The sequence below is a fragment of the Humulus lupulus genome, chromosome 3, assembly GCF_963169125.1.
Source record: "Humulus lupulus chromosome 3, drHumLupu1.1, whole genome shotgun sequence".
In the NCBI taxonomy this organism is placed as follows: Eukaryota; Viridiplantae; Streptophyta; class Magnoliopsida; order Rosales; family Cannabaceae; genus Humulus; species Humulus lupulus.
Window position 1 is genome coordinate 41,008,608 of NC_084795.1, and position 11,778 is coordinate 41,020,385.

Sequence of the window (11,778 nt, forward strand, 5' to 3'; positions counted from 1 at the left end):
AATATTACTCTTAATAAACTATTTCTCAAAAATACTTAATTTATCATTAAACGTGCACATGACAAATGTCATTATCTTATTGGGTCTATCTAAACCTTATAGTATAATAAATATCTCATCTTCATAATCAGTCATATTAATCAAACCTTAGGTTATAATTAATATTCTTAAACTATAGGTTAAACTTATAAAATCTACAAGTGTTGCTACGAGTGTCCAACTAAGTCCCGGCTTGAACCAAAATCCACAGTCATAAACATACTATAACTACTACTAGCTATCACTACTACCACTACTATCTAACTAGCTAAGTAAAGTTCTTGGACTCTACAACAATCAAGATTCCTATCACTACTTGTAGGGAGTTGGATAAGATTGTTAGACGATATTGGTGGATGGGTAACCTCGAAAATAATAGGTTTCTGGCTACAAAGAGTTAGGATAAACTTTGTCAACCAAAGGAAAGTGAGGGAATGGGTTTTAGAAGATTTGAGGATATCAATAGGGCCCTATTGTCGAAGTTAACTTGGCAGGTGGCTTCAGAACAAGATAGTCCTTGGGTTCAAGTACTAAAAGGGAAATACTGCAGGAGGAGGAGTTTTTGGGAGACAAGCTCGTGACCTTATGACTCATCTAATTGGAAGGGAAATTTGTCAGTAAGAAATGTAATTCATAAATCTAGCTGCAGTATAATTTCGACTGGAAGGAATATAGATTTATGGACATAGTCGTGGATACCATGGATGGAGTTTGAGGATTTCAAAGGTGTAATGGAAAGGGTTCAGTCGGGTGCTCCTAATCTTGCAAAGGTTGTGGATCTGATGAGGCCTAACCAAAGAGAGTGGAATAGAAAATTATTAATTGAGATGTTTGGGAAGAACTTGGCCGATGAAATTATAAAGATTCAGATTATGCCACATGAAACAAAGGACATGGTGATTTGGAAGCCAAAAGTGGATGGTCAATTCAGTGTTAAGTCAGTTACATTGAAGATCAGAAAAGAAGATTCGGTGGGAAAGAGGAAATATGGAAGCAAGTGTGGATTCAGGAATACACCCGAGATTGAGTGTGATTCTGTGGAGAGTGCCATCGGAGGTTTTGCCTACTAGAGATAAGCTAGAATTCATGTATGAAAAGGATTGCCTTCGTTGTGAAGAGGGAATGGAATCACATCTGTATTTGTTTTTTCAGTGTCTGTTTTCCCAAGCAATTTGGTTGCCAGCCAACCAAGTTGTTTGATGGACCAAGCACCTGGCAGGACAATTAAAAAGGTGTTCTATGCATTATTCAAGGGAACTAATGGCACGAACGAGAAGGAAATGATAGTATACACAGTGTGTGGTGGATGCCATCTGGAAGGCAAGAATTCCAGCCTTTAGACTTGGACGGAAACCAAATCCAACACAGATCATCGAGGCCATCTAGACAAAATACCAGGATTTTATGTCAGTTTTCCAAGACACTGGTCTGAACCATTTGGAGGAAAGCAAAAGGAAAAGTGATCTTAGGATAAGGGACTCTATTCAGGGGTGGTTTTTTGTAGATGCAGCTTTTAAAAACAATTTAGTTGGTGTGGCAGTAGTGGCGATCCAACATGGAAAGGAAGGGTGGGAGGCAAAAACAGAGAAACTCAAAGTATCAAGGGCAATGCAGAGTGAACTTATGGCTGTGAAATTGGCACTCATGTGGGCAAAAGAAAAAAGTTGGAACCGGTGTGTAATTTTTATTGACTGCCTCAATTTGATAAAATCGTTGAATGAAGCTGGAAGAGGTCCGGATTGAAAGTTTTCGAGTTTGTTTGGTTAGAGTGTAATGTTAATTAATAGTTATACTTTCTGTAGATTTAAATTTGTCCGTAGATGTGATAATAGTCTAGCAAATGGTTTGGCAAATGATGCTAGGATATCTAGCAAAATTTGTAATTTTCTCCAAGGGGAGGGTACCCTTCTTGTAGTTCCCATCTTTAGTTAGTTAATGAACTACTATGTTTCTTAAAAAAAAATTACATGATCACTGTGTAATTATATGATTAAATAAATATGTCAAATTAAGTAATAACTCTTAATTGCATCCAAATCCAATTATGAGGTAGGTTTCAAACACACCCTAATATATTAGATTTGAGAAAATTAGCAATATCATTATTCATCACATGCAATGTGTGATGACAACCGCATTCAAAATAGTGCGACTTTTTCTTTAGGGACATTGACATAAAACGTAAAACAATAAGTTTGACATGGCTTTGAAAGCAATTTCTCATCTTATCTTAAAAGTTATTTTAAAGAATGTTTGAAAATTTTCTGAAAGTGTTTTATGTGTCTAGAAATTCAGTCTAAAGAAGTAATTAAATTTCCACTAGCTTCTTCAAAAAGATATTTTAAAAGAAATTTAAATAAGAGAAGTTGTTTTAAGTTTTAATGAAATTTTTTATTTGATCTATTTATTAATAATAATATGTTTCCTGTTTTATCCTAACACATCAAAGAAATTTTTTATTATATTAATTAAAATATATTTTTGTGATTTAAAAAGTTCCTCTAAAGTAACAATCCAAGCAGTAAGTTCTTCTACTGTTTTAGAAGTAGAAGTAAAAATTGTAACTAAAGTTTCCCAAATTTTGATTTTCATAATTAAGAGAATAAATTATTATTATTATTATACAAAATAAAATTTTCTCAGCCAACGTATGGCTCCGTACCCGGTAATTAATGACATTTATGATACTTTTTTTAAATTTTACAAATGATGTATACATTGTAGTATAGAACATGATAATGTTTCCTAATTTTATTTGCAATTCCCAACACGACACATCTCAACACCTGTAGGGAAGGTGTGACAAACCTCAATACTATGAGAGAGAACAGAAACCATATCAATATCATCACTTTGGGGGACCAACACTACCACTTTGGGAGACCAACATCACCATCTTATGAACAAACACTTGCATATATATATATATATATATTTATAATTTTTTATTTGGTCTAGCCTGAACCAACCTCTTAGTACAAAGCAAGAGATTACCACCGCTAGTCCAAAGCATGCCGGTTTGACATTCATGATGTTGTAAAAAACAATTTCAGTTAAAACAGTCTTTCAGTATTTTGAATTAAAGCCTTAAGTCACGCAGTCGTAAATTTCTTAACTTGTTGAACACTTTATTGACTATATATTATTTGAAACTATAGTTATTCTTATTTATTTTTTCTACAATTTTTAATATGCTTAACAAAATTATTATTTTGATGTAGTAATGGGTCCATTATATTTATTATTATTAATTTTCGTTCATTTAGTTTTACGCGATGATATTATTACCTGATAATTTATTTTTACTTTTTTCTTATATATTTGAATGGGTGAGGTAGAGACTTTTGATATTTTATACAACTATATATAGTCCATTTGGACATTTGTAACGAGTCTTTTCTTTTTGTTTTTTTCGTTTGCAAGCTCTTTAATTTTTCTTGTATGTTGTTTCCTATTTCGGATCAAAACATACATACATACCTAGCTATGCCTGATACTAATCAATAATCACCAAAACCTACATAGTTATTTAAGCTTCGGAGTAATTAATTAATTTGAACAAGTCAACCATTAATTAGTTTGTCCACAAGCATTTTGTTTTTGGTGAACACAATTTTCTTTTTGTCCACTGATCTTATATAGATCTAGCAATTAGATATAAACAGAGTATATGTGTACAGTTGTAAACATAAACTAATCGAATAAATAGATTAAAGAAATTAATATATGCTTTTACAATATACGACGAAGAAAGTTGTTGAAATAATAATTCCAATTAGTAATTATATATATGGTAATTTCATATATTATATTAAAAAATAAATGTATCTTGTTACGTACAAATTCAATTTTATGTATTTAGATTAAGATTTAATGAACTGATTTTAGTTTGATGTACCTAAACTTCTAAAAATGACTAATCCACTAAGTAATCCAACTATTTTTTTAGCAACTAATTAATCCAACTATTAATTCCACAATTATAGAATGAATAAAATGCATCCTGACCAAGACAGAATCCGGCCTCATATAATTTTTTTTTAATTATTTGTACTTTTTTCAAGACGATATACTAGCTAGGTCACATGTTATTTGGTTATCAAACTAGTTAATTGTAATTTTGTGATTAGTTAATTTTTTATGATATATATATGTATATTTGTAGTGCACGTATGTCTGTATATTAATAGAATCATTGAAGTTTGATAAAGAAAATCGTAGAATTGTTTGATGATAATTTAAAAATATATATTAAGTTTGATTATAATTAGTTAATTGGTTCTAATATAATTTAACAAGCGAAATTAATATTAAAACAATTATGAATGTATGATATAATACAACATCAATGGACACGAATAATTTTTATCTTAACGGTTAGAGTTCTAGCTATAGGTAAGTCTTCGTATAAACTAAAAGTTTAATAAAGTATTTTTAAGATTTGTGTAATATTTTTTTTTACACAACTACCAATTGTGTTGGTTTGATATTAGTATTTTCTATATATTTTGAATTATTTCACTATTTATGTTTATAAATCTGGTGATGATACGAATTAATTGTTTATATATATATATATATTCTATATAATAAGTGTGTAGATGACGGAAATTCTTAGTTTTAACAGTTTTTTATTTTTATAATGTTAACCTTAACGGAATATTCTTATATTTAACTGTAGTTTGTAAACTCTTCAACTTAAATCAAATAAAATAAATAATTAAAAAAATTCAAATAGGATATTTTTAAGATATTTTATAATGATAATTATTTAAAAATAATAAATAATTAAATAAATTAAAATATGATATTTTAATATATTTTACAATGATAATTATTTTAAAATAATAAATAATTAAACAAATTAAAATATAATATCTTTTAGATATTTTAATAATTATTATTTAAAAATAATAAAATCATACGTTTTATAACTTAAATCAAATTTAAACTCACTTATTACAATAATATCATATTAAATATATAAATAATTTACTGTGAATTAGCAACAAATTTTTTTTTTAAATCTAGGAATAAATATAAATTTAAAATCCACGTATAATATTTAATATTATATTAAACATATAATATATAATCTCTTGTTGCCACTATCAAATTCAAAAACCACAATAAACATAAATTTAAACAAAAATAAATAAGTTATTTAATTAAAATAAAATATTTATTTCAAAATTTATGACATTAATATAAATTTAATAAAAATAATTAATCAATTTTATAAATAAAATTAACAAAACTGCATTTGTCGTTACTTGTATCTTCAAATGGTGTCCATAATTTGATCTATCATTAATTATCTAATTAGCCTTTTTCTTTTTGGACTATACATAATATAGAGCTAGCTAGCTTGTATTAAAAAAAAGAATTGATATATCCATTGTTGTATTTAAGTTCCAATGCCATTGTTAAGCACGATATAGTAATTAAGCTTCATTGGTACCATCGACTTTGAAGATTAGATAGGATATAGAGCATCGATATTATCTATACACACACAGATATATATATATATATATGAATATATACCATACAGAATATCTATATAGTAGTCAATATAAATACCTAGCTAGGTCTTTCATTGTGGCTAAATTAACTAAAGGGAATAGGGACCCATACATATAATCAACCAAAATGAGGAGAAGTACTAGTACTATGGATGTGTTATTGGGTGCATTGGTGAGCTATCTAATAATACAAAACATTTGTGTCATCACCACAACAAATGCATCGAAGGCTTTAGCACAGTCACAATTTTTTACCAACTTTTTGGCAGCTGATACTCAGATTCAGAATAATGGGACCAAATGGGCAGTTCTTGTTGCTGGCTCCAATGGCTGGGGTAACTATAGGCACCAGGTATTAATTATACATATATATATATGTGCACATATATAACAATTAGAACCTATATATATATAGCTAAAATTTTATATATGTATATATGGTAGTGATTCATACTCTTCTCCTAACACTTTTTATTTTTACTTCAAAGATATTTCTCAAGAGCGAATATTGTTATTATTTATGTTCGTTCCTTAAGATAAAAGATTTTTCATTATTGTTATTATATGATACGTACTAACACTAGTATATTGATGTGATAAATAGTGATTATTAACCTCATTTATTAAAATTAAAATTGAATACGCGATACTAATATTAAATTGCATTGCAAAATCACGTATGTGACCGATGATTGAAGAATAATTAAAGGCCAGTGTCCAACACCACCACCATCGTAATATTATTATACTTTAATTTAATACTATTATGAAAAATTACTAATTACTTATAAGAGGTCACCTCGTGATTTTGTGTGGTGGTGCCTAGTAGCAATGCTCGTATATATTGGTGGTGTCTAATAATAATTAATATTCAGTAAACTAACACAATGATGAGATTAATTAATAAATATATAAATATATATATATATAATATATGCAGGCTGACGTGTGTCATGCATATCAAATACTGAAAAAATCTGGAATGAAAGACGAAAACATTGTTGTGTTCATGTACGACGATATTGCCAACAACACAGAAAACCCTCGTCCTGGAGTCATCATCAACCAGCCAAATGGCCCAGACGTTTACCAAGGAGTTCCCAAGGTCACCATCATCTCTCTTTCTTTCTACCTTTACACAAACACACACACACACACACATGCATATATAATCTTATATATAACAACGTTTATGTGTGTGCATAGGATTATATAGGAGACAACGTTACTACAAGTAACTTTTTTGCTGCAATTCTTGGAGACAAAAGTGCTATCACCGGAGGAAGTGGGAAGGTCGTGGAGAGTGGTCCCGATGATTACATTTTCATTTACTATACTGACCATGGTGGTCCTGGAGTAGTCGGTACGTAATTAATATAATTACCTTAATAACTACTTATTACAACTAATAATATTACTCATGCACACACTAGCTAGCTATAGAGGTTTTAATAATTTGATTTGTATACGATGATCGACTTAATTTGTATATATATGCAGAGATGGTTTACGAACAACTTTATGCTAATGATCTCAACGACGTTTTGATTCAAAAGCATGAAGCTAACGGATATAAAAGCTTAGTAAGTTATTCAATCATCACACTAATTGGTATAAATTAACCAAATTGCTATATATATATTATATTCTTACAATTGTAGTAGTACGTACTGTGTATATATATATATGTATAGGTGTTCTACCTTGAAGCTTGTGAATCGGGGAGTATGTTTGAGGGGCTTCTTCCAAGCAATATAAGCGTGTATGCAACAACGGCATCAAATGCAACAGAGAATAGTTGGGCTGAATATTGTCCTGATTATGGTGCTCCACAGGAGTATGATACCTGTTTGGGAGACTTGTACAGTATTTCTTGGATGGAGGATTGGTATGTATATATATATATATATAGTTGTATATGAGTTTTATAATTTATATCGGCTCCAAATTCAACACCCTTTCCTGCTTTTTCATTATCAACAATAGTTGTTGTGTTCATTTTTTTTTTTTTAATTTTTGGTTTCGTACAGTGACGCAAAAGATGTCGGCAACGAGACTTTGCAGCAGCAATACGTATCGGTAATTAATTAAAAGCTTTGGCCCCGTTTCCCAAAGTTTTAACTTATTTTTCTTAAATAAATTTTTTTAATCAAAAGTTATTTTTAAAATATTAATTAAAAAAGAGTTTTTTATGAGTAAATTGGGAATTTGGAAGATTTTCTAATTTTTTTTAAAAAAATATAAGAATCCTAATTTCTCAAACAAAAAAAATTAAAAAATACTTTATTATTTTTTAATCAAATAATTTCATAAGTATTTTTTTAATTCTAAAAACTAAAAGCATCTTAAAAAAACTAACTTAAATGGGGCCTTTTATAACTAACTTAAACTAATTTCAAAAGTTTGGTCGTATATAAATAGGTTCGCAATAGAACATTGGTGGGAACCAGTTTCAATGGAAGTTCTCATGTTATGCAATATGGAGATATGAGTTTCAGTGGGCAGGTCCTCTCAGTTTACCTGGGTGACACCCCTTCTCCTCCTACTATGACCACATCATCATCATCATCTTCATCTTCAAATGTTGTCGCCCAACGTGATGCTGCTCTAGCTCATCTTCAGTACAAGGTTTTATTCATCTCAATATATGTATTTATTCCTAGATAATATTATTCTATTTCTACTTGAATAATTCAATGAACTTCAATTATTTATATCCATGAATTTTGTTGTGTTGCAGATCCGAAATTCAGATGTGAATTCTCAGGAGTATCTCCAAGCTAAGAAGAAACTCAGTGACGAACTCGCTCATAGAGAGCATGTTGACTACAGCATAAATAACATTGGAAAGCTCTTGCTCGGACATGATGAAAATGGCTCTCGAGTGTTGAAGAACGTTCGATCTTCGGGGCAACCTCTTGTTGATGATTGGGACTGTCTCAAGACTCTTGTAAATTTTTTCATTCTCTGAAATTCTTTTGTAAAATAATAGTCTTTCTCATTCACTTTCAACATCATACACTTAAAACGATTATAGATTATAGATTATAATGTTGATCTTTTTATTGGATGCAGGTGAAGACCTATGAGAAGTACTGTGGATCTTTATCAACATATGGACTGAAATATACAAGGGAAATTGCCAATGTATGCAATGCTGGGGTCACTGTTGATCAATTTGCTGCAGCATCTATTCTAACTTGCTCATAAGAAACATCACTTCCCTCATTTACTACTGCATATTACTATGCCCGAGTGTTTCTTTTTCTTGTTCATCAAATCTTAAGCGTTGTAATAATACTCAATAACCATGCATCACTACTAGTAGTACTGATCTACACAGTTATCTCTCTAATGGACTTTACTGTACTGTCAGTATATATATGCATCTATATCACACATATCAGAAACCATGTAATAAAGAAAATTACCTAATAAGAAGATAGCTCCTTGCCATTATCTATTAATTTCTTTCCAAATTTGTTAATTTGACTCACTAAATCAAATGCTTCACAACAGAATTGCAGTAGTCTACATATGGTACTTAATTATTCATTACAAGTACTATGTCACACTCACCTAAGTCGTCTCTTCTTGAAAACTTTGGCTTCTCTTCCCACATTTCTCACTTTCCTTGACTGAAGTTGTCTTGAGTCTCTTCTTAGTCTACGAGACCTGCCCTTAAACCCATGCACAGAAACTTCTCTACTCTTCAAATTTACATGGTGGTGTCTACTTCGAGAGGGACCAATCCCACTTGAATTTCTAAAGGAGGAGTTCTGAAACCGCTCTCTTCTCCCTCTTTTAACAGAGTAGTTCTTCCTAATGTCTTTGACCAAATGGTGATTATCATATTCGGAAGAGTCAGTTTCATCGCTTGTACTGTAGCCTTGTTCTATGTCATGAAAACGACGGCGCTGGGGCCGCCTGCGGCGGCGGTTTACCCTCTTGGTGTTCATTAACTTGTGCCACAAGAAACAGGTAATATCTTCAAGTGCATACCAGTATGCTTCACAAGCAGCCCAACACATCTTACAAAGGCTTTTTACAATGCATTGGCAAATTCCAACCTTGAATAATAGGTAGAAGAACAATAAAGCTGGAAGCAGATAAAAATGTCATAAAAGAACAGAACAATTTTACAATATGATCAACTTTGTAATTAACAATGTCAATCCAGCAGAAAACAAAAAGTTATAAGGAAAATTACTTACTGATGTAGCTTAGGACCAAAATCATTAAAAGTCTCAACAGATTTGAGACACATAAATGCTCAATAAAGCAAATCACATCCCATGGTCCAGAACAGATGTCCCTGCACATGCAAACATGATAAAACTCAGATTTGAGACATCAAATTTATGTATATTTTTATCAAGAATTTGATAACGGTGCATTGATGAACTTTCATTCTAATTAACAACAATTCAAAATTCATGTTTCAAACAGTAATTAACTAGAATAAAGATGATCACAATTTAGATACTGCATATACAAATATTCACAACAAGAATGTAAAAGAAAGAGTATTACTCGCATGAACGACCAAAAACGGTCTTGAAGGGAGCAGTAATGGCGTCCCCTAAAAGACCTCCAACGCCATTGGCAGCGTGACTTATCACACTTCCCATTGCAATGTCAACAACACCACCGATCAACTCCCCATTTGTTTCGTCACTGAATTAATTAATTGCCTTCCAAAACTGTCAAAATGATAAGAAACAACACAGTTCAATTAAAAAGCAAAATGGAATTGAATTTTTCTGCTTTGGCATTGTCTTTCAAATGATCGATACATGTAAAACAGTGACCAATATTGATACAATTTTTGTGTGATGCTGTTCGAATAATATTTTGTGCAAATTTTGCATTTCAAGAAACTGGAAAAGTACAGGCTGAGATGATTTTATATTCTTTGTTAACATGAAATCAAAAAGAGTTGTATCACCAAACTCATCATAAACATATAAACCTTACTCGTGTTTGCGGGTCTTACCATTTCGTGGTCTCATTCGGTTAAGAGGAATGGAAACACATGAGCACCCAGGCCAGGCCAGGGCAGGACAGAATGTTATAATTGTGACATGTCTTCTCTCCAATCATGAACACTGCTTCTTAAATTAGGCATCAACATCAATATTTGTTATATTTTGTTCAGATCAGATCTACTTTGTTCTGTTTTGTCCAAATCGTTTTTCTCTATTGGTTTTTTTTCTATGTAATTTTTCAACAATTCTATAGTAAGTTTAATTTTAATTGAGAGTTTTTTATCATTTAATTAATTTTACATTCATTTGACACGATAGGTTCAAGCTTTGTGATAGTTATTTCATTTAGTTTTTTAAGATCTTAACTTTTTTTTTTTTTTTTAACATTACAAATTGCATTTCAAATTTTCAAAGGGTGTTTTGTCAAAAAGAATTTCTTCCAAAGAATGTCAAACCGTTTTGATCAGTTATATAGAAACTTTCTCCTTTTTTTATTTATTTATTTTCACAAATCTCATTTTAGTTTATAAATCATTATTTAAAAATTTGGGAAGAGGGCACGTGCAACGCACGTGGGCATAAAAACATATAGGCGTTCATATGAATAATAATAGGATAATAGGAAAGAATTTGTTTTTGTGCTGTTTGTAACAATTAAAAAAACAGTTTTTTATTTAATAAATTAAAAATTAAAAAATTAAATATAAAATAGTGTTTTGGTAATTTTATTTTTATTTATTATTTTTTTAAATTTTAAATAAAATTTATTAAATTTTTAAAATAAAAAATTTTCACTTTCATATTTTTTTTAAACAGATTTTGACTTATAATTTTTTTTTTTCTTCTTCAAATCAGCACCACCACAACCAAAACAAAGAAAAATAAAAAAGAGGCAAAAATGATTTACTGCGCCACCACCACCACAACCAATCTAAGTCACCAACACAAGATTTAAGATGAATGAAAAGAAAATCCAAGAAGTTGGCATCGACATTTGCCTTTCTATATTTTCATGGTCAAACTAAAAGAAAACATTTATATATAATATACTACATAATGAAGAGTGAAATAGAGCAAGCAAAATCCTCAGGAATGGACTTTGAGTGTTGTGTTAGACATGTTGATATAACTGATAGTGGTTAGGTAGTTAGGTTGTTATTACTGTTCTGTATATTGTTTTCTGTTGCATGCTCCGTGGCTCATGCATTATGTAACAGTCCACAGTT

The 11,778-nt window shown here is 30.4% G+C and overlaps 1 protein-coding gene and 1 pseudogene across 1 annotated transcript; one reads left to right on the forward strand and one right to left on the reverse strand.

The window, feature by feature from the left end:
* Positions 1-743: 743 nt before the first annotated feature.
* Positions 744-8,982, forward strand: LOC133824004 (vacuolar-processing enzyme alpha-isozyme-like; annotated as a pseudogene).
* A 2-nt stretch (positions 8,983-8,984) lies between these two features.
* LOC133822569 (uncharacterized) lies at positions 8,985-10,195 on the reverse strand. Its single transcript, XM_062254945.1, has 3 exons — positions 10,098-10,195; positions 9,779-9,879; positions 8,985-9,663 (listed from the first exon to the last, which is right to left on the reverse strand). Exons 1-3 carry the CDS (start codon positions 10,193-10,195, stop codon positions 9,140-9,142), a joined length of 723 nt encoding a protein of 240 aa, XP_062110929.1. The 3' UTR covers positions 8,985-9,139.
* Between the last annotated feature and the right edge of the window lie 1,583 nt (positions 10,196-11,778).

Coding starts and splice junctions, on each gene's coding strand:
- LOC133822569 (XM_062254945.1), bottom strand. CDS start 10,195: ATGGGAAGTGTGATAAGTCACGCTGCCAATGGCGTTGGAGGTCTTTTA. Junction 9,880..10,097: donor GTTTTTGGTCGTTCATGCGA/GTAATACTCTTT, acceptor TTGCATGTGCAG/GGACATCTGTTCTGGACCAT. Junction 9,664..9,778: donor TTTGGTCCTAAGCTACATCA/GTAAGTAATTTT, acceptor ATCTGCTTCCAG/CTTTATTGTTCTTCTACCTA.